Source organism: Panthera uncia, chromosome D4 (genome assembly GCF_023721935.1).
Source record: "Panthera uncia isolate 11264 chromosome D4, Puncia_PCG_1.0, whole genome shotgun sequence".
In the NCBI taxonomy this organism is placed as follows: Eukaryota; Metazoa; Chordata; class Mammalia; order Carnivora; family Felidae; genus Panthera; species Panthera uncia.
In genome coordinates this window covers 37,108,763-37,133,121 of record NC_064807.1, presented here as the reverse complement: position 1 = coordinate 37,133,121, position 24,359 = coordinate 37,108,763, and the positions used below count along the sequence as shown (strand labels likewise).

General features: G+C 36.8%; 1 protein-coding gene across 1 annotated transcript; it reads right to left on the bottom strand.

Annotated features, from left to right (window-relative positions):
• Positions 1-5,655: 5,655 nt before the first annotated feature.
• Positions 5,656-24,359, bottom strand: TYRP1 (tyrosinase related protein 1). Its single transcript, XM_049616936.1, has 7 exons — positions 23,975-24,359; positions 22,547-22,869; positions 19,319-19,523; positions 15,313-15,480; positions 12,214-12,393; positions 7,081-7,227; positions 5,656-6,041 (listed from the first exon to the last, which is right to left on the bottom strand). The coding sequence occupies exons 1-7, from the start codon at positions 24,357-24,359 to the stop codon at positions 5,836-5,838; spliced, it is 1,614 nt and encodes a 537-aa protein (XP_049472893.1). The 3' UTR covers positions 5,656-5,835.

Genomic DNA, 24,359 nt, shown 5'->3' with positions numbered 1-24,359 from the left:
TTCATTATCCTAGGGTGGTGGGGTCGAGCCCTGTGTCGGGCTCCGTGCTGAGTGTAGAAACTGCTTAAATTTTATTCCCTCTCTCCCTCTGCCCTTCTGTCCCACTCGCATGCTCTCTCTCTCTTAAAAAACAAAAATGAACAAATTAAAAACCTCCTTTCAAAAAGTCAAGATTCACAAAGAACCACAAAGGTGCTCTGCTGCCCCAATCCATGCCCCACGCAACTCACACTTCCTGGATATAATCATTTGCATCTTAAGTTGCTGCTTCTGTTTTTGCCTCCATATTTCTAAATAGTATATTAAAGTTTCTATTTCTAATTTTTAAAAAATATTAGAGGAACATGTTTTGACATTCCACTGTGGATAATGAGGACATGGCTTTTATCTTAGCCCTGTTTGGTTAACTTTTCCAGCAGTGTTCTTGTCCTATCATTTAGCTCGACTTCACTTATTCAGCTAATCTTCCAATTCATTTGTTTAAATTAAATAGCTTCCACCAGAGGTTTTTGTTTGTTTGTTTGTTTTTTGTTTTGTTTTGTTTTTATAAGGAAAACACACTGTGTGTTTCTTTCATACTGCTGTAATTATTGTCTTGATTTTTTGTTTTTTGTTGTGGCAATACTCCAAGTTGCCACAATCCCAAATATATTCTCTCTTATCCCTTACTATTAGAATTCTGACTTTATTTAGGATAGTAACCAGCTAACAAACAACAACAAAAACAAACAACCCCCCCACCCCCCCCCAAAAAAGGAGTTCCTAGATGGCTCAGTTGGTTGAGTGTCCAACTCTTGATTTTGGCTCAGGTTATAATCTCAAGGTTCATGAGTTGGAACCCTGCACTGACAATGCAGAGCCTGCTTGGGGTTTTCTCTCCCTCTCTCTCTCTCTCTCCTCTCCTTCACACATCCATTCTCTCTCTCTCAAAATAAATAAATAAACTTTAAAAACAAAAAGACCGTTAATTTTCTAGACTCCCTTTCCATGTAATAAACTTCTAATGAGATATAGGCAGAATTCTTGGGTGGATATCCACTTTTGAACAAATGGAAAATTTCCTTGTGGTGTAGATACAAAGCCTGGTGATGTAGCATCCATATTGCAGCCCCAACAGTATAAATAAAATGATGGAGACCACATACTAAATGTAATGGGAAAAAGATAGAAAGAGCTTGAGTCCTTGAAAGTACCATTGTGCTTAACTACCTTGAACTCTGTACCTTTTAAATTTATTTTGTGAGGAAATAATGTATTCCTAACAAAGTATATCGGTTTTGTCCTTCTTTCCCATTAGGCACTAAGCTCTACGAAGTCAGGGACACTGTGAAACTTGTTTATCCTTGTAGTTCTAGATCACATGTTCTTGACCTCAGTACTGTTGACATTGGGATTGGTTAATTTTTCAACGTGTTGGCAATGTATGATGTTTTGCAGCACCCCTGGGTTGACCCAATAGATACCAGTAGCAATCCCAGCCCCAAAGAACTCCTGGGGGTAAATAGCCTTCCAATTGAGAACCACTACTGTAGATCATGGGTTTAGTGCTCAGGATACAGTGGTCAATGCATATTGACTGTATTAACAAAACTAGTAATTAATTGGATATGAAGATTGAGATAGATGGTAGAATTTAAGTGTGACTTCAAAGTTTCTCTCTTAGGCCTGTAATTGTATCATTGTATCACATGGAAGATGAATAAGCAACAGTGTGTCAATGTTTCCCTTAAACAGTTGCTCTAAAGTTCAATAAATACTCCAGATGTGATTCTTAACACTACAGATTTCTGTCTCTGTATTAATGAAGTTCAATATATCAATATCTGCACAGTACTTTCCCCCACTTTCATAGCATAGCATTTTGTCCCTATTTTGGTCTCATTGCCCTACTGGTTTCTATTGAATTTGAAATACACTAAAAGCTCCTGGTTATTTTGTAAAGAATCCTGACAGTTCCTGTCTTCCTTCATCCTTTAATTTTGCACTTGTGCTTTAGAAGTACCGGATTTTGCACTTTTCCTTTTAAAATTGTATCTCTTTTATATCAGGTCCTGTTCCTGGTTTGTTAATATATTTATTTGTTGTTGTTGTTCTTTTTCTATTTCATATTAGCTCTCTCAGCCCAACATGATGTTCCGTCGGTTGGTTGGTTAATAAAAATTTTGACTAGGCTAAGGACAAAATACATAACATAGCTGTGTACTCATAGGCTGAGCTTAGCACAACTGTCTTACAACCTAGTCTTGAAACAGATATTTTATTCAACGTTTTTTTTTTTTTATTTATTTTTGGGACAGAGAGAGACAGAGCATGAACGGGGGAGGGGCAGAGAGAGAGGGAGACACAGAATCGGAAACAGGCTCCAGGCTCCGAGCCATCAGCCCAGAGCCCGACGCGGGGCTCGAACTCACGGACCGCGAGATCGTGACCTGGCTGAAGTCGGACGCTTAACCGACTGCGCCACCCAGGCGCCCCGAAACAGATATTTTAAAAGTCCAAATCTTTTCCCCTGCATCCAATTTTAAAGATTACACGTAGCTATCAGTAGGCACTGTGTCTGAAATTTGCTTCTGGGAATGAAGACAGTATGTAACTTCAGAGGGGCACAAAAACAATAGCTTTACATTTTTGATTGTAAAGGAATGTTCAATTGGGCATTCTTACTCTGTTGAGACTATAATGCTTAGCTCAGTTGGTGGCACTGGCATATAATGGGGGTCTATACACCAAGACAGAATCTGTTTAAGTGGTGTGAAATATGCTTTCCAGTAAGTGCATAATAACTTCATTGACTACGTTTTATAAGGGAAATGAAGGACTGAGAACAGTAGAAAATATCCAAGATTGCAAATGACTATTATTTGAAGTGAATAATATGATATATTACAGGAAGAGTAGTGGTCACCTGATCAAGATACACACACACACACACACACACACACATATATACACACACACACATATATATACATATACATATATATATACTAAGCTAAAATATATATACATATATACATATACATAAATATGTATATAAAATATGCATATATTTATTGTATACATATATATGCATATATATGTATGTGTATATATATGTATACACACACATACACACACACACACATATATATATATGTATATATATATATATGTACACACACACACACACACAAACTAAACAGAAGTCCTTGAGTACAAGAAAAATAAAGCAACATGTTTAGGGAGAAATAATGAAAGATACATTTATAATATAATGGGTTCTCTTATAATTAAGTTTTTTCCTTCTCTGTCCCATGAACTATTTGATATTAACTAGTCTCTTAGCTTCTGTTTTAACCATTCCAAATTATTCTTAATAGACATTATTTACAAACATCATCATTATTATCTTTGTAAAACATACTTTATTGTCTTTCCTGCTCCCTCTTACCTGTAGAATGAACTCCAGATTTCTTAGGATTGCATATAGGACACTCTGATTTTATTCCTGATTTATCTTTCTACTCCTCTCCATGAAAAGGTGATGTAGCATCCATATTGCTCTATGCTCTAACCACACTGACCTACTTTATGTTTTTGAATGTTCCATGTCACTTAAACTTCTGCTACTTTGTCCCTGCTGTCATTTCTGTATGGAGTGCCCTTCTCTACTCTTGTGTTTGGTAAATCCATTAGCGTTCTTTGAAGGCCAAGTCAAAAATGACCATCTCAGTTTTCTATTCCTTCCCTTCCCTTCCCCAATTCCACAGTTTTGGAGTATGTCTGAAATCTAGGTGTGCTTAATAAATGTTTACAAGGGGCAACTGGGTGGCTCAATTGGTTGAGCGTCCTACTCTTGATTTCAGCTCAGATCATGATCCCGGGGTCATAGGGTCAAACCCAGTATTGGGCTCCATGCTGAGCGTGCAGCCTGCTCAAGAATCTCTCTCTCTGTGTTTCTCTCTCCCTCTGCCCCACTTATACACTATCTGAAATAAAAATAAATAAATAAATATCAGTAAAGAAATAAACATTTATGCAACGAGTACTTAGTAAATCTCCAAAAATATGATGTGGCAGACTTATTAATGTCTGCCATAAACTTTATTAAATGTTTAAATAAATCTTACATTATATAATAATATATCTGAAAAGCAATGAGTATATAATATTTTAATAAAATGTAGTCAAAAATCAATTCAGGAATGGTATTTTAAAGTTAAAAAGATACTATTATTATATGCATTCTCTTTTACTAACACATTTCGTCTGTTTTTCTTGTGTTCATAGCCTTAAGATTGCTTAATATAGGGAAACCCATAACCAATTGTGTACATAACTTTAATCTTGTTTTTTGAGTTAGGAATATCAGACTCCCCACTTTCTATAGTGTATAATTACTATTGTTCATATTTCTTTTCACCGATTTTGCCAAAAATGTTTGTTCCCAGTGACCAGCCTTTCAAGTTCTTCATTGAGAATATTTCAGTAACCCAAGATCAAAAACAGTAAAAATATTTTAGGTTAGAAGATAGGCAGAATAAAAATTAATGACAACCTCACACAACTGCATCATGAAAGCCTCACACAACTGATGAAATAATATTATTATTATTTTATTTTGAAAACATATGAAAGACCGATAAGTGAAACGAGAAGGCTACTTGAAACACAATGAATTGAATGGTGTTTGTAGAGCACAGTATTGCGTATTCTTCACTTTATGTCTTGCTTTGGGTCACTAAGATATTGGAAGAGGAATGGGGACGTGAAATGTATGAATGGGTTGTTGGCTTCCAGTCCATTGACAGGTAGAACATGGTGGCAAATAGAGGATCAACTGTTTTTTAAACAAAGTGAAGTCTTTACCTCTATAGAGTGTGACAAAGATCAGGATTTTTTTGCGACGTTGAACCTCAGACTAAACCTTAAACTAAACTAAACTTTGATGCCCAAGGGGAATCCTAGTTTGAAAAACTTAATTGGGATCCCATTTGTAATCCACATAATTGATTTTAATTAATAAATGTGGCTTCCTATATATCTGTTGTTCGATGTCAGTGAACGGAAATGTGTTTGCATTTTCACATTGTAGAGATGCCTACTGATGTATTTCAATCAGAGATTTACTATTATGATTTTTCTTTATACATAAACAAAGCACAACAGCTTATTTGCATTGTCATATAGTTGATCTTTAAAACACGCCCAAATCTTCACATTCTCTGCTTAAATATCATAGAGTTGGTGCAAACTACCATTTTATTTTCCTTTATTCTTTTTTTAAATCTCTACCTTCAACACCCATTTCCAGAAATCCCACCAGTTCTTAAATGTTTGGAGTCTTCTCCAGGGTAACTAGGCTGTTTCTCAGCGTTTCTTATCATGTGTTCAGGAGGCCACTTTCTCAGATTCAGGGTTAGGGTTAGTATATGTGTCTGGTATTTTGCAGTTCAGAGACCTCTCCAGAGGGTTAGGGTTAGGGTTGGGAATTAGGGTTAGGGGACAGGGGTGTATGCCTGCAACCTACCATTTTATTTATTTTATTTTATTTTATTTTATTTTGTTTTGTTTTGTTTTATTTTATTTTTTATTTTTTTAATGTTTCAAGTTTTATTTAAATTCTAGTTTGTTAACATACAACCTACAATTTGAAATAGAGTTGAAAAAAAGAACGTATTAAAAAGACTGTGACTCTTCTGTGCTCTAGCAAATAATATGTAGAGCTCTAATTCCAACATGGGTGTGCATAAGAAAGAGAGTAATGGAGGAAAAGAACATACAGTAATTTCACCTATTATGTTTCAACCAGGTGTTCTTGTGATGCTAATGTATCAGAGAATTGGTCGTTTGTCATTAGACCATAGACTGATTAGGATTGTGCATTTTTTCATATTCTTCAGCATAGTGTTGATATTGATCAGTGAGAAGAGGCTGATGTGCTTCATCCATGTTGCTTCTGGCACGAATCATACAAGAAGCACCCGCAAAAATGACCGCAACCAGTGATAAAGCAGCAACTACTCCTATAGTAACAAGTTCAGAAATGCTAAAATTCCGACCTGTGAAAAACAAAAGGAGAACAAAAAATAAACAGTAAAATAGTTGCCACCAAAAATCAGCTACCCTAAACTTAGGCATTGTGGCAGGCTTTTTACCGAAATCTTCATATATAATTTTTTTAAGTTTATTCATTTATTTATTTTGAGAGAGAGAGAGAGAGAGAGAGAGAGAGAGAGAGAGAGAATTGCAGGGCTCAATCTCTCAGTTCCTGAGATCATGACCTGAGCTGAAATCAAGAGTTAGACGCTTAAACAACTAAGCCACCCAGGTGCCCCCATATAGAACTTTTTTATTGTCCACATTGCTGATGATAGCACCTGTCATGTTGAAGGCACTTACCAAATTTCTCCTACTAAGTGGACCCTATTGGGATAGCTATTATTATTTCTGTTCTAAAGGTGAGAAAATGATGCCATAGAGTTTGAGCCACTTGTCCAAGGTCACTTGGCCAGTAGGTGCCAGAGTTGGTTTAGGGGCCCAAGTCTTTCAAAACCCACATGCTGTGCTCTTCACTATACCCTGCTGCCTTTGTTGGGAAGGGATTGAAAAGAAAATAAGAATGTTTGAATTTCAAAATCTCAGAAAAAGCAGCACAGAGTATCTCACTCCATTTTTTCTTTTTAGAATAAAGATACGAAGGCACCATTATGTAGTAGAAAAATTGGGCTGTATTACATGAACTTAAGTTCAAAACTCATTATCTCTGCCTACTAGAAATATGACCTGTGACAATTACCCTTTCTCAGTTAATCATAGCTAGCCTCATCTTCCTTATTTGTAAAATGAGGATTACAACACTTAGCTCAGAGGGTTGTATGGATTAAATGAGATAGTATGCTATAGAATCAGCTTAATTCCAGATCAGAGTGGGCTCTCAACAAATGTTACATTCAATCTCTTTATCCCAAAATAAAAATCCAAATAAAACCTTCTAAATCTAAGTGGAAAATATAGGCCTCAGAATACTGTGATTACCTTAAAAGGTAGCAAATGTAGTTTTGGTAATTTCCACAGAAAAGATACATTTTCAATACTCACTTGGCCATTGAACTTCATAAGTATATCCCAGATTGTCTGGAGCAGTGACAAACATTTCTATGTTGGTAACTGGAGGCCAGAATGGCACCATATTGTATTGTCTATTATGTCCAATTGGGGCATTTTCCAATGGAAATGTGGATACATCTAAAATATGCCAAAGACATCTTGTTAATAACATAATAAAGTTAGTATTAATAGATTATTATGTCCTGAAGGTGACCTAAAATATTCTAGGATAACATAAAAATGTTTTTTTTTAATTTTTTACTGGATAAAGACATAAAAATAGTTTTACTGTATATAGCAGAACAGGGAAAATTGCATAAAACAGAGTTCAAATGTTTTGAACACAGCACTAACATAACATCCAATAGATCAAGAACGTTTAAAAACAGGGAAGTTTTAGTATTTTATCATCTATGTTGATCATTAGTTGTTTTACTTTTAAATTACAGAAACTTATTTGAAAAAAATTCACTAAACTTCTCTTTCAAGGCTAAAAAAAGATGGACGTATAGTTTGCTGAAGCTTCATCTATAAATTTGAGAGGTGCCATGTCTAATGGAGGTTTGTCCTTGAATATGAATATGTCTGTTTAGTATTCTTCATTTTTTTCTGTTTACTTCCCGAGATATAAATATGAACTTATCCCCTATATTTTACTCTGTTAGAAAAAACACTTAAATTTTTAAATCAAGTTCCTGGGATATTATTTCCTTCCTGCCACTTCTCCTCTTTCAACTTAAATACAAGTTACAGGCATTTATATTATTAGTGAGTTTCTGTCATCAGGGATAAAAAGAGTGATAGGTTCTTTGTGGCAGAAGATTGTTTTTTTTTTAATTTTTTAAAAATGTTTATTCATTTTTGACAGAGACAGAGCATGAGCAGGGAGGGTGAGAGAGAGAGAGGGAGACACATCATCCGAAGCAGGCTCCAGGCTCTGAGCTGTCAGCACAGAGCCCCACATGGGGCTCAAACCCACGAACCGTGAGATCATGACCTGAGCTGAAGTCAGATGCTTTACCGACCGAGCCACCTAGGTGCCCCAAGATTGTTCTTTTTTATTATTGATGTTCTACATTTATGTTGATACAACTAAATGAGGTGGGATATCACAAAACCAGAGTTGGAATCGGGCTTGGGCTGGACACGAGTGGACAACTATGTAGAGGAGCTGGAATATGTGAGAAAGTTAGCGGAGTATTACATTTTCTGTTTGCAAGAAATATATCACCTGGACAGTCCCTGTGATCCTGGGAAGCACAGAAAAGTATTTTAACGTCTACTTTGTAAAACAACTGATCATAGCATGGCATGTAGTGTTTATATTTTTGCGACTTTAGATTTACTATGTATTCATGCTAATTTAATATTTATTGCTTCAAATCTGTTGAGCTCTTACTAACGTAAGACACTGGTCTCGGCATGGAGGCTACAGCACTGCACAGAACAGACAGAACGCCTGGCCCAAGGAACCCACGTTTTGGTGTATTCTCGTTAATTATTTGTTAAAGTTAACAATGTAGATAAACTTTTTTTTGTAACTTTCTATTTCACCTTTCCACTACATCCTGACTCGAACAGCCTCAACCCCATTCAGCATCAGCGTGGTGATAAAGTTACATCGATTCAACTGAATGGAGGAATAATTGTGAAAATAGCAAACAAGAACAGTAGAATCGTCATGAAACTTCCCTATGCAAGACCCTTCCCATCTCAGAGTTATAGCCAACAGCCTTCAGGATCTTCCCCCTGTCACCTCTCTGACCTTGTTATTTCCCACCATTTTCTCCCCACTCTCTGCTCTGCTCTGGCCACAGTGGGTTCCTTTGTTCATCCCAGGATGATTTTTCCTCCATGTATTTATGTAGTACTCACCATCCCCTTTCCTGATTTTCTTAGCTTGCAAACACTTTCTCCCATCTAACATACTTTATATTTATTTACTTATTTTTACTGCCATTTCAACTAACAACTAGGGGAGTTCCAGGAGGGAAAATATTTTTGTGTGTTTTGTACACTACGGTATTTCTGGTACCTAAAATACTATGTAGGAAATAGTAGGCACTCAAATAGTATTATTTTCCAGCTTTACTGAGGTACAATTGACAAAAAATTGTATGTATTTAAGGTATATGACATGATGATTTACAAATGGCCACCTGGTCCGTGAAAAGGTATTCAATATCACTAATTAGGAAATGCCAATTGGAACCATCCTGAGAGATTACCTCACACTTGTAAGGATGGCTGTGGTCAAAAAGAAAAGAGATTACAAGCGTTGGGAAAAGCGTGGAGAGAAGAGAGCTGTTGTGCCCTGTTGGTGGGAATTGGTGCAGCCAGTATGGAAGCAATATGGATGTTCCTCAAAAAATTAAAAATAGAACTACCATATGATCCAGCAATCCCACTTCTGGGTGTATCTCTAAAAGACATGAAATCAGTATCTCGAAGAGATATTTGCACCCATGTTCATTGCAGCATTATTCATAAGAACAAAGATATGGAATCAGATACTGTTTGTGAAAGGCTTTGAGTGTGTGCGTAATTAGTTCATTTCTCTCAGGGCAGGATAAGTAGGGTCTGGTCTGCGAAATGTATACACTGCTTCTTCTGAAAAGCTCACTATATTTAGTGCTATATATAAAACTTCATTCACATGATTCGCATTTGGGAAAAATAGAAAATTGAATTAAATGTGCACATGGATACAAAATGTTAGTGAATAAAACTTAACATCATATTGAATAAAGTTTGCGTGCTCTATATTATACCACCTCATGTCTAATGAGACATCACATTATATGCGATGACTCTCATTCCTTCAGCTGTAAAATGCAATTCTTATTCCATTCTGACCCTAATAATTTTATAATCCTATGATTTTTGAAGATACTTCCTTATTATAAAACCTTTCAATACATTTTGAAAACTAATTCCATCCTCCACTCATAGACTTATTTGCAACAAAGACTTCTGCTGTATGCATCATTTTAGACATTTTTCTAATCTTTTTATTTTCTTCCTATGTAGTCGTTCTATGACATTGTTTTTCCACGGGACGTTTGCAGGGACATGGAATATTTAAGCAGAAGGTTAATCATTAGTGTTCAGTGTTCCTGCAATTTTTTTTTAATTTTTTTTAACGTTTTATTTATTTTTGAGACAGAGAGAGACAGAGCATGAACGGGGGAGGGGCAGAGAGAGGGAGACACAGAATCGGAAGCAGGCTCCAGGCTCTGAGCCATCAGCCCAGAGCCCGACGCGGGGCTCGAACTCACGGACCGCGAGATCGTGACCTGAGCCGAAGTCGGACGTTTAACCGACTGAGCCACCCAGGCGCCCCAGTGTTCCTGCAATTTTTAAGTGTTTACATTAACTTGTCTTATAATTTTATGGCCACATTTTGTCAAAAATATGCTTTAGGCTCCCTACTTTTTGCTCATGGTACTTTTCCCTCTACTACTATCCAAGTAACTGAGAGCTATTATGCAATTTATATAGTACAAGCAAAGGAAGTGGGGAGAAAATAACAAAGGTATTTATCTGATTCATCGATGACCATCAACAACTTGTTATAGATGTCAAATAATGATCTTTTCAATCAGGGTATGTAAGGCAAAGGAATACTTGTTTGCATAGTTGAAAGAAAGCTCCAGATTACCCAAGATTCTCCACCTCCTTTTACTTCTTAAGTCAGTCCTAAGTAAGAACAACTTACTAACAGCCATGGCCTTGTGAATGGCTGAATAACTACAGCTTGTGCATTGTTGTCTAGTTCTGAGAAGTGCGTGTTTAACAAGTTTTTGTTCATTCCTAAACCTATGAACTCCACTTTACTTGCTATTGTCATAAGAAGTAATATAGCTAACCATATGCAAAATGATAATTATGATTTCTAAAGGAGAGGGATGTTGTTTTATATTAAATGTATGAATGTCTAAGAAAGGTTTGCTAAAGGAGAATGCCTGAGATATTGGTAAAGAATTAGAAGTGAGCAATAGGATTGTAAACATAAGGTAGTCATTATGAAAATCTAGACGCATACTGGACTCAGGTTGCATCTCAAGGGTTGTTAATTTCTTGTTTCTTGTTAAAGAAACAGACATTGTAAATTGTAGATAATTCATTATGACTGTAGGTATGCTTGTGAATACATATGAAATAAGTGAACTCCAATTAGTGAATTCATAGCAGATGGATGAGTGAATAGTTATATGTGAGTTATTTGTTTCTTGAATGATTTTCTGATGGAACATATGATTTGACCAACATATCTGTGAATGGTCATAATCAGGTTGGATTAGAGGCTTCTCCTGTACATACACACCAAGAAATAAGAGACTGGCTGAATTGGGTAGATAAGTCAATAGATAGTTTATACCCAATATTATGTTTATGTGCGGGATAAAGTAAAGGCACAGAAGCCAAAATTTACAAACTTTTGAAGTATGAACATGTATGATGCTTTAACAAATAGAAGTACTTCATTGTTTGCAAAGTGACTTGAGCCTCTCAGCCGAGTAGAAGTGAAGAGAAAGTGGCCTTCTAAATAATATTTTTAAAAACCCATTAAAATGAAGTTGAAAAAGATTTTCTATGCTGTGCTCTCTATAAAAACCAACATTAACTTTTCAAGTTGAAGAGAATTTCCATTTGTAAGAGGCCAGCAGTAATAAAAATCAAAACTGGATTATGAGCATAATTTTTTTCTGTCTTTTAGCTATCGAAGAAGAGATCAGTGAAATTTTTTTTATTCACGAGAATGCTCCAAAAAAAAAAAAAAAAAAAAAAAAAGACAAAAAAAGACATGCAAATGTTCACTGGAAGCTACAAGGAAGAAAAATTTGGGAAACATGACAGTCATCTTTTCAAACTAAAAAATGAGAAGGGATTACGTGCTTACTCGGATAATAATATAATATTGTCTCGTAACTATTTTTATAACTTTTTATCTGCATTTTCAAAGTCGTTTGGGACATGTGGAAACAGCTAGATATCACAGCTCTTTTCTCCTTATTTTGAAGTGTAGTTCACATGTGTTAAGTGCGTAGTCTATAGTGATAACTATACCACCTGAACGGTCTCCTTGCTGAGCCCGCAAAAAAGCATAGGAGAATGTCTCACCAGCATTATATCTCCTCAGCCATTCATCAAAGACTGCGTCAGTGAAAGTGTGCAGGAGGACAAAAATAGGATCATTTGGAGATAAATGGGTTTGTCCCCCTGTTCCATTCAGGAATAGATGAGCCAAATTGTGAAGGCTTCGAATAGCAGGGTCATACTTTCCTGTGGGATCGCTGTAACCTAGATATAAAAAGAGGGGTGAGAAGAATGAAAACCATTGCCAATATCTTGCTTTTCAAATCAACAGCAGCGATTATATCGGGAAACAGTTTCTCCGCAGTTTGTCAGGCCAATTTTTGCCCTAATATAATAGCCTTGCTTCTCCGTACCTATGGTTGGTGACATTTCTTGCTATACCCAGAGCTAGGTTAGCTTTAAGCCAGTGGCACGACATTCTAAATGTAGCCTCAAGGTTAAAAATAATGACCTGCAAAGATGCCAGCCAAAATATATAGAGCACTCTATTTTGACAAGGCAAACATTGGTTCAGTGGAAATAAAGAGAGTGGAAATCTCCTTCTCCTAAAAACTAACACAGTTGGGAGGACATCACTCTGATTGTCCTGGACCTTAAATTGCCAGATATTACTTCAGTTTCCTACCTCATTCCTTTTCACTGTCACCATGTTTATTTCGGGAAAGTTATCTTATGTTTGTGGAAAAGTCACAATTTCCCAGAGCCTGCTTATCATGTCTGTACTAGTTTTAAACATCTGGAAAGCCTATTGTCAAAACATTTATATAATATTTAATAATTTCCTATGTATCCTCTCTCTCTCTATTTCCCATATTCTATATGATGTATATGATATTCCTACATATATACATATATAATATGTATATTTCCTACATTTCATGTATTATGTATTTCTTATACTGTATGTCTCCCATATTATATATTGTATATATTTTCCATATATATTTCCATATGATATTTATTAGGTATATATATTAGGCAGAAGGTAAAGATAGATCACAAAAACGGAGGGTCTGTGATGCAGGATGGAGTTATAAGTGTACCTGGTTGGCTTTAAGAATCAGAGGTGGAAGAACAGGGAAATGTTACATATTATTAAATAAAATTAGAATTTAAAACACATTAACCCAAGGGTGCCTGGGTCAATCAGCTGAGTGTCTGACTCTTGATCTCAGCTCAGGTCTTGATCTCAGGATCGTGAGTTTAAGCCCTGCACTGGGCTCCACACTGGGTGTGGAGCTGTGGTTTTTTTTTTTTTTTTTTTTTTTTTTTTTGTTTGTTTTGTTTTTCAAAGATGATAAAATATATTAACCCATTTGTACAATTACACTCACTCATTTATTTAGTCATTTTGCATATATTTATTCCATTATTATTATTTTTATTTATGAAATGTTTAAAGACTGCAACATACACAGCATGCTGGTGGGCACTGGTCCTTTCAGACCTTCTGTCAGGAAATCAGTATAATTTGTCCTTTGGTCATCATTAAGGTTGCATCATTAAGATGCAACCTACATATTCTTGTAGAAATTAGTGCTTATGGCCAATAGCCAGATTATGGAAAGAGCCCAAACGTCCATTGACTGATGAATGTATAAAGAAGATGTGGTATATATATATATATGTGTGTGTGTGTGTATGTGCGCACACACACACACACACACACACTGGAATATTACACAGTGATCAAAAAGAATGAAATCTTGCTATTTGCAACAACGCAGATGGAACTAGAGTGTATTATGCTGAATGAAATAAATCAGTCAGAGAAAGACAAATATCATATGACTTCACTCATATGTGGAATTTAATAAGAAACACAACAGAAGAACATAGGGGAAGGGAAGGAAAAATAAGATAAAAACAGAGAGGGAGGCAAATCATAAGAGACTCTTAAATTCAGAGAACAAACTGAGGGTTGCTGGAGGGGAGGTGGCGGGGGGGCTGTGCCAAACTGGTGATGGGCATTAAGGAGGGCACTTGTTGGGGTGAGCACTGGGTGTTATATGGAAGTGATGAATCACTGGGTCCTACTGAAGCCAATACTGCACTATGTGTTAACTAACTTGAATTTTACAAAGTAAATTAAAAAAAAGGATATAATGCTTATGGCCTTAGTTTATATACACCAGTTTAGTCAAAACATAGTGATTATCTATTGAATAATCTCCAAATCAGTGCATTCATATTTAGTTATTAATATTAACATAAAGACAGAATAGAATGGCATCCAGTTTTGATGATAATAGGGGAGAGAAAGGAAAATAATGATTAGATTTCTATGTCAAGTATCTCAGATCATGGAGACAGAGAGATCTATTCCTATTTTTTTTTTCCTCAGGGGGAGGAGCCTAACATGTTTAATGCTATATTTAATGTACATTGTGACAAGAAGAAGTTTATAATACGTTAAATGTGATTCTGTTGTTTTAAAACTTTAAATATGTATCGGTGGTGATTTAGAGATATTAAAATGTATTGTATAAAGACAATGGACTTAAAAAATTTTGATTTGAAATTGTGTTCTGTTACAAACTATCTTGGGAAATTCACTTCTTTGGTCTTTAGTTTCCTCACCTTTAAAATACTTTGAATGAAATAAGGAGAATCACATTAAATATCATTAGATGGTAGTTTGAATTTTTATAGTCCTTTAAAAACATTCATAGGATAATACAAACCTAAATGAAATATATGCCCCAGCCAGGCATTATTGGATGTCAACTAATTGTTTAGAAACTTTATTGTTATTTTTTAAGAAAAAAATTTAGGCTCTCAAAGTCTTGAAAATTATTTGCCTCTACCAGAATTTGATAGAGTTATAATGATTAGCCACCTCACAGATTTGAGTTAATACTTTTCAGGTATTTTAGAGATTGAAGACTAATTTCCCAAGGATTCTACTATGATAATTTAAAAGAGTTTCATGGCCTGACACTTTTCTTTAAGAAGTTCTTTTTTGAGCAGGGAATTGTGACTACATCATAATAGGAGGCAACATTCACATAAATTCATAAGATCAATATGGCTTCCAAAGATTTTTCAAGGAGATCTGAATGTGAATAGTTCAGTTTACTGTGACAACTACATAAAATCAAAGCACTGACTTCTTTTACTTACCTTCTACTGTATTTCGGAAACTGTTTGTAGAATTGGAATAAAAAGGAGGGGTGTCAAATAAACCAACTTCCAAGCACTGGGCGACATCCTGTGGTTCAGGAAGACGTTGTACCATTGGCCTCGCCACATTTCCAGCTGGATTTCTCCTAATTGGTCCCCTCTCAGTGCCTGGAAAAAAATACAGGGTACAGGAACACTTACAGAATATTTACAGATCTCTTTGCTCTTCCATTTTTATGTAGAGCATGATCACTGAAAGATAGGTTCTCCCTGGTAGAAGAGAACATTTTAAAAAGGCAGACTTAGGGTCATTACAGTGAGAATATTTAAGTTATCACATTCTTATCATTGTGATATATCTGTGAGCAGAGTTAGATGTGTGATACATAAAATCATTAGAAGAAAAAAATGATCACAATAACAGATAGAGGTCCTGTTATTTGTTTAATCAACGTATACCTCATTACTGAAAATATATTAACATCAAAAGTCCATGGAAAATTGAATTTTGCCAAAATAGTCTCATAAACCTAAATCCCACACTAAATCTATATTTCACACATGTGTGAAATTTTATATTCAATTACTGTTTGTTTCAAGCCTTCAGAGAAATAAAGAAAAACAATCTACAATTTCTTTGGGAACTGGTCTATATTTCAATCGATACATATTTTTCAGCAATTAATGTGAGAAATAAACTTGTTAAAAGGCACGTGTTAAAAGGCACTAAGACAAACAGGCAAGCAAAGGGCTGTGACACTAGGGATAATAGAATGGGTGCCTTGAGGGAGGGAGGGAGAGAAGGAAGAAGGAAGGGGGGGAAGGAGAGAAAGAGAAAGAGGGAGAGTGGAAAGGTGAAGGGGAGAGACAGAAAGACAGAGATTGAGAAAGAATATCAATCCTTTCCAAGTGTGTGGTTTCAGAAAGATGTCATTAAAGAAAAGAGATTTGCAGGAGCGCCTTGGTGGCTCAATTGGTTAAGCAACTGACTTCGGTTTAGGTCATCATCTCATGGTTCATGGGTTCAAGCTCTGCATTGGGCTCTGTGCTGACAGCTCAGAGCCTGGAACCTGCTTCTGATTCTGTGTCTCCCTCTCTCTTAGTGCCCCCCCCCCCGCCACTTGTGTTCTGTCTCTGTCTCTCAAAAACAAATAAATGTTAAAGAGAGAGAGAGAGAGAGGAGAGAGAAAGAGATTGCAAAGAGCCCTGATTCTCTGAGAAGAATTTTCAGGGTAAATAGGGGAAATGTTACAAGTGGAACATTTTTGACAGAGGTAATAAGAACAATGATATGCTTTCTCCTATCTATGAGATAAGCTCCCTCAGAACAAGAACTGTTTCTATTCTCGCTCACCAGTACATCCCTTAATCTTGGTACAGGGCCTGGCAAATAGTAGATGCTAAATAGTTGTCTGGTGTATGTTGATATATGGAAAGATCGTTTGGGCTGTAAAGAGGGCTGGTTGGGGAAAACTTGCCTGGAGTACAGGGCAATGCAAGAGGGTAAGGGACGGTGGGAACAATGTAAAACTAGACCAGATTCATATTGTGGAGAAATTATGTTTAATTCAATAGGAAATGAAGAGAACTCTTAGGTAGGTGGGAAAGGAGGAGATTGGTTAGGAATATTTTGCATTGTCTGTTCCAATGATCTCAAGAGAAGCATGTGTGTGTCCTAAGAGGATATGCAGAATAATCCACTAGGGTGGGAGAGGTGATATTACAATCTCAATTTGTATTCATTTTACCTCATTCATAAAGCTTACTATGTTGTAATGTTTAATTAACATAACGATTAGTATCTGTTGAATTAGCATAGCAACTTTATATAATATAAAAATAAAAATATGCCACTCTTGAGATTGGGAAGGAGATAGCACACTGTTTTAGGTATGCATTATTATTAAAACTTTCAGACCCCACCGGCTAAAACTATCAATCCAAGCTTGTGTTTTAAGGATTATTGTTCAGGAGCTATCAACACATTCCAAGAAAAACACGATAGATTACATGGGTTTTGAAAACATCACACCCTAATCTGCCCTCATGGAGTTTCACAGTGGAAAATTCTGATAGTAAAGAAACTAGTTTAAACGAGTTAAATTTAACCTGGGTCTTTTTAGATTTGTTTGCACATGGACAGCCTCTGCCAATGCACCTGATTTAACCTCATATGGATTGGAGTCCTGTGGAGTTTCCATGCAGGAATGAATGAAAAGTTCTGAGTGTATGAAGGAGAAAATAGATTTAAGAAATACTGTGTAGAAGGAACAACATTCTTCATATGATGAATCCAAGATGATATTTTAGTGTCTAGAAGAGTCTTAGGTGTCAATAACTCATTCTTGCAATGTACCAAGTTTGGCGCTTTAATGGGACGCTGGAGAGGCATCGTTGCAACAAACACATGAAAATACAGGATTGGGATATGTAAGGAAGGTTTGTTCTAAAAATGTACGTGCAAGGCTGTCCAGTAAAAGATGATCAATGAAACCACAGGAATGGATAATTTCATCCAAGAACAGAATTAGGAGAATTAAATAAGATATATGAAAGCATTTGGTACCATATCAGGCACGTAGTATGTGTTCAATAAACTGTTAGTTTCATCTTTCACTGGCCTAATAAATAAAATTCTTGGTGTTTATATCACGAACTAAGAAAAGAAGTATTCCTCAAATTTGTTTCCCTAAAATACACAATCTTCAATTTTTCATGAAACTACGTGTCTTGGTTATGAGACCTCTTGACAAGAACAAGTGATGAAAATAGAATCTTCTCTCCTCTGCCATAATTTTATTTACCCACTTAAACTGTGCTATATTTTGGCATCCAATCACCAGTATCGTTAGAAAAGGTCTGGAAAAAATTCCTAGGACAAAATACAATAGCCTGCTCAGAAAGGGACTGATGTTTTCGTATCTAAAGATATATTGATTCTCAACGTCATTTCAAGGTGGGATCACTCATTCAGCTTGCTAAACAAATACAAAATTTATTCTAATTTTTAAACTTCAACCAAAAAAAAAATCCATACACTATCACTTCTCTTTTTCCTATATGCAGCTAAAAAATCTTATAATGCTGAAAAAAATCCACTGAATTGTTCTATTTAGAATATTCTTTTTGAAAGATACTCTTTTTTTTTAAGGTTGGTAGAGGAATTTCATATTTTCAGCTGAAAAGAATATATGGGAATAAATATATTTTGAAGACGTTAACAAAGTAAATTCCCATGAATCCAGTTTTTACATTGAAGAACAAGTTTAAAATAACCAAACATGCCTGAAGAAGAAAAGTAGATGGGGTAGGTGACTAGTAATTAAGACCTGTGTTGGTGCCACAGAGAGAGTAATAATGTGATCCAAGGAAGAGAACAACACACTCAGGAACAGATCCACTTATCACAGAACCTTGATCTAAGGCAGCAGTGGCCTATACATCACTGGAGAAAGGACGCCGGGACAGCTGGTTTAGCATTCCCTTTTTGTGTTCGCTTTGACAGAGGTTCAAAGCAGTTAGCTGGAAGACATCTTGTATAAGGTATCTTCCTTTTCTTAAAGATACCCTGCATATCACCTTTTGCTTTTGACCCTCTGACTAGAACTTTACTCTCAGGTCACTTCCAACTCTTTCGGCATATTTCAGATTTCCTAGGGAAACAATTTGCTCTGAAATTTCAACTCAAGACACATGACTACTCAGGAGTGCTGTATGTGCTAAGAGGATTAATCTTATATAACCATACGTTTCCAAAGTAAGAGGGTGAGCAAGGCACTGGCCAAATTTCTCAAGAAAAGCAGTGTAAAAATGTATAGACACTTTCTGTTCCCCCCGGGAACCTTATAGAGTGCCTTGAGTAGCGTTCAATGAACATCTGTACATCAATTCTCTCTAATAAAATATTTTATTCTGAAGTCCTTAGTAGAACGAGGGCTTTCAGACAGCACATTTAATCTCTTTAGGTAATAGGGAATTCTGAATCCTAGATGGGTTTGGAACTTACTATTACAAAGTGTTCCCAGGGTATCATAATCCTCCAAGGATTCGCAGACCACTCGCCATTGAGAAAAGACAGAGTTCAGGCTTATAAGAGTGGGGTCAAAGTTGCTTCTCGATCCCATGAGGTCATCGGTGCAAATGTCACAGGTGTTCTTCCCGGTTGCAAAATTCCAGTAAGGAAGGGAGAATGAAGGATCCTGCAACATTTCCTAGATCAAAGAAACTCTGTTAGCGTTCTCTGCTTTTGTTTAAAATTCTCCCCCTTTGCTTGGTTTTCTCCCTGGCTGTCTGTTTCTATCAACTCTCTTTTGGTAATTAGAACCAGTTAGTGTATCAGTGGTGTCTGAGTAGCCAGAGGAATTAAATATCTTACTTAACAAAGCTTATCACATACTATGAAGAGTCATTGAGGCACTAAAGAGAATGAAACTCAACTCATCATACAGAAGTTTCTACAAATGCTATTTTTGGGGAAAGAAGTCTTCCTTTTTTTTTTTTTTTCCAGGTAGGTAATTCAAGTTCTATGGGTGATACCAAAAAAATATATATCAATAATAGCTTTCGCTCCTTGACATTTTACCTCCTGTTTTCATATCTCTAATTTTCATATCTCTAATTCAAGCACCATGGAGTCTTGGTCTGGAGCCAGATCCAGTCTTTAAATATATTATGTAGAGCAGTGCTTTTTGTTTTCTTTCTTTCTTTCTTTCTTTCTTTCTTTCTTTCTTTCTTTCCGTTTAACATGAATGACTTCAGGCATTTAGATTCTGGTTTTTAAAATTTATTTGTGGGTTAACAAGGGTAGTGGAAGAAGCCTATGTGAATTCCAGGTTTTCCAAATATGAGCTATATGGATTCGACTTTTCACAGGCTACACAGACAATCTCTTTCACATCACTGTATCTGCCTGGATACTGAAGGCGTTTTACTTAAAGACCCCCGCTTAAGACTTGGGTTTCTGCTTAAAAACTAATACCAACGGGAAATGTGAAATGAAGCAGAGTATTTCTTTGTGCACACAGTTCTTTAGACCAGGGACATAGTTTCCTTTCAGAGCTGATCTCAACAATTTTAAAAGTACTGGACTCAGGGGATGCCTAGGTGGCTCAGTGGTTTAAGTGTCCTACTCTTGATCTTGGCTCAGGCCATGATTTCACGGTTTGTAAGATCAAGCCCCACTTCAGCTCTGCGGTGACAACGTGGAGATCTCTCTCTCTCTCAAAAAACAAAATAATACAAAACAAACAAACAAAAACCTTAAAAGAAAAAGTAATGGACTCAAGATCACATGCTTATTTTATTGAGTTCCTTAAAACATATTTTTATTGTATTTGTTCTCATTCCTTTAGACCGTTGGGGAGTTATATTTAGGGAGTGAGATTTAAGTGTAGAGATTGCCATCATTGTGCCTCACCTCCTAAGCATTTAGTACATTTCTGCTTTTTCACTTTAAACCCTTTAGGAAGCATTTCCTGGTCCCCAGGGTATTTTAGAGGACCAAAAGCTTTCCAAAGCATCCTCCTTTATTGATCTCCAGGGGTTTAGAGTCCTTGTTTAGAAGCCATTGTTCTGGTTCACAAAAATTAGTGACAGCTTCCAAGGGATCATTAAGAGTCAGTTTGTGGTTCAGAATTGACATTTGGGAGTTGGAGAATATTCATGTGGCATTTCAACAGTGCATTACATTTAGACTGTAATTCGTTGGATCCCTTGTGCTGTTGGGTTTTAAAAATATAAGGCATAGAGGTTGAAGTTTACACAGGCAAAATCGAAGCTTTTAGATACTTTCCACCTGCCCTTTCATTTTGGTGTGCCCATGAGAAAATGACTTGGAGGCATGGAGATCTGGAGTTGATTACAAATGACAGATTTATCTACTCGTAATCTACTAAATGTCTTACTTGTAATAAGAGCTATAAAATATGAAGTTCAGAGTATCAGATGAATTAACTTAATCACTCTCAAACTGAATATGGATGGACTACTTTTATACCAATGTTTTATTCTGTATTTTAGTGCATTAATTCTCTCTCGCCTCACCATTTATTTTCTTGTGATAGTGCTGGACACAAGCATACTGCAAATCAATAAATGAATCTAAACACCTTTTTTACCCTCAGATATTTTTAGATTAACTTTTATATTTTAATTTGAGGGAAGGAATCCATTTACCTAGAAAACACGTTCATTTTGTGGATTTCTTAGTTGAGATCTAATAATTTAAAATTTCATTTTATTTTTTTATGTTTATTTATTTATTTTGTGTGAGAGAGAGAGTGAGCAAGTGTGTGTGTGGGGGGGGGAGGTGAGAGAGAGAGAGAATCTCAAGCAATCTCTGTGCTGACAGCACAGAGCCTGATGTGGGGCTTGAACTCATGAACGCTGAGATCATGACCTAAGCCAAAACCAAGAGGCAGACACTTAACCAACTGAGCCATCCAGGCGCCCCTCAAATTTCATTTTAAAATTACTCTTCTCAAGAAAAGCAATTGGTAAAATAAATGATAAAAAAGTATCTATGTTAACATACTTTAATGTGGTTTGAGGTTCTCCGCTTAAAAGATAAGCAGGAAATACTTATGTTTGGGCTGAGGTCTACTATATGCCCCAAAAGTTGATGCCTTTTAAGTAAAAATGAGACCTGAATGGTGTGATACTTTTAGTAGGTTTCTGAGGTAGGAGGCATGGAAACAAAACAGAGTTCAATCAACACATGACAATATAAAGGATATTGTTTTTCATAATTTATACTTTGTGCCATAAACTCAGAATCATTTGCTGGCATAACAAGGTGTATATTTGGGACTTGGTAGACTGAGAACTGTATGCACACTTTTTTTTTTTTTATCCAAACCAGGAGGAGGGGGTATCGATTTACATTTGGGAAGGCCGGCCCATCAACTGAGATTCTTTTGTTGCAAGCTATATGAAGATCATTTTTTCAATTATGCTGCAGCATATGTCCATCACTTTACATCACACCTAGAGATGTCTCAACTGGCTCCCTCACCATTGATATTACTTTCTTTTCCCTTCACAAAAGATGAAGACTAATTAATGAGTAAGTAATTTACTAATAGGGAGAAATTTAGAATGTCAAAGACAGATCAATATCATGAAATTGCTTTGCCATCACGTGTTTCGATCGCTCAGAACGTAGTGGATGAAAACGGCTTCCAAACGATCCACCTTGTCTGTTGGGGACCTGAAAAGTGCAACGTGTCACACATACCTGCATGTCTCTCTCCAACTGCAGAAGGTGGTACCTGTGCCATGTGAGAAAAGCCGGTCCCTCATGAGAGAAATCCACTTCACCAAAGCTTTCCTGTCCCGGCCCAAGGAAAGTCTTTTTGACCGAATAGTAGTGTGTCCAAACAAAGTAGTTGTAAATGGAAATGTTCTCAAATTGTGGCGTGTTGCCATCTGGCCCCAATATTTCTTCTGATCTCCTGGTGGCGATGACAAACTGAGGGTGCATTGTCCGCTTGGCCAGATGCAGGGCCTGGACAAAGCGGTTCTTTTCTTCTGCACTCAAGTCCAGAAGATTTCTCCTGACTTCAAGGATACAACATTCAAACGTGAAAATGTGCCACGTGGGCGTCATCGTAGCACTGCATCCCATGTACCCATTAATGATAATTTGCATATATGCTTAAATAAGTTTATACTCCTTTAAAATTCCCCTCACCGGAATCTCTTCTTTAGGCCTATTTTCTGCCCCCGCCCCTCCCCTGCCCGCCAACTTACTCTAGGGTTTTCATTAGTTTTCGTTATTATGACTGTGGACTTTATGATTCTGTGATCTCGTATTTATTTCTGCTCATCATTGGTGTATTTTTCTGGAACTTTCTATCTTTTCAAAATCATAAGCCTCGTGAAAAACATGGCATAGTGGTTAATACCAGGGACTTACTCTGTGACTCTGTACACGTGTTTCTAAGTCTCACCTTCTCATCTGAAAGGGTGTATATAAAAATAATACCTGCTTTATAGAGTTGTAAAGGTTAAAGAATACACACATAAAAAGCAATTATATCAGAGCGTGGCTCATAAAAAAGACTCAATAAACATTCTGTTAGACCCTTGGCCCAATGTTTGGCACGTGGAAAACAACTATGTATCGCTGGATTTACTATTTAAAGCTTTATTATGTATTGCCATTTAGTAGAGTGAAGGCCAGGCTCGTCACCTGAAATGGCTGAACTTGATCATCACAAGGGGAAATTTCTTTGTCGGTTAGCAAGTGTAGTAGAAGTAGATCATGGTTTAGAGCTAGACTGACCTCACCGGCAAATTCCAGGTTTTTCAAGTACCAGCTGTAAGGATTTGACCTTTCTGAACCTCGCTTACTACAATTAACATCACTACCTTGAGAAGTCACTGAAGGGTCTAGTCACGAACACCTACCATGGTTCCCTGCATGGAGCAGTTGCTCCATAAATGTTTTGGAAGGAGGTCTTGTCGGTCAGAGGATCTGAGCCTTAACCTCAACTCTTTAAATACACTTATTAGCCTCTCTGAGCCTCAGTTTCCTCAAGTGTGAAGAGGGAAGAGTGAGTTGTATGATTTTCAGATGTGCTTCCAGCTCAAATGATTTAGGTTCCTATTAAATGCATAGAGTCTCATGAAGAACTGTATATACATGCAGATCCCCACTTACCTATGAGAACTCTCTGGTCACAAGCAGCTCCTTTCCATCCAGGACGGCAAGTCCCACAGTTGTGTCCTGAGAAATTGCCATTGCATCGGCATGTCCTGTTGAAGAACCTCGTGGGCCAAGCCTCCCGATCATCTCTGCCATCATGCGGGTAATGGGGGCTGTGGGGTCGTGAGTCTGCAGTCACTGCCTCACACCTGCCCCGCCCTGACAAGGAGCCACAGCGGTCAGTCCCAGGCCCAGACAGTGGGGACAGGTCTGGGCAACACACACCATTTCTCAGAGCCTCAACGGTGGCACACTGTCTTGGGAATTGAGCCCAGGTCTGTTGAGAACACAGCAGGGGCAAGACGATGTATCCCAGAGAGAGGAATTTATGGGCTTTCAT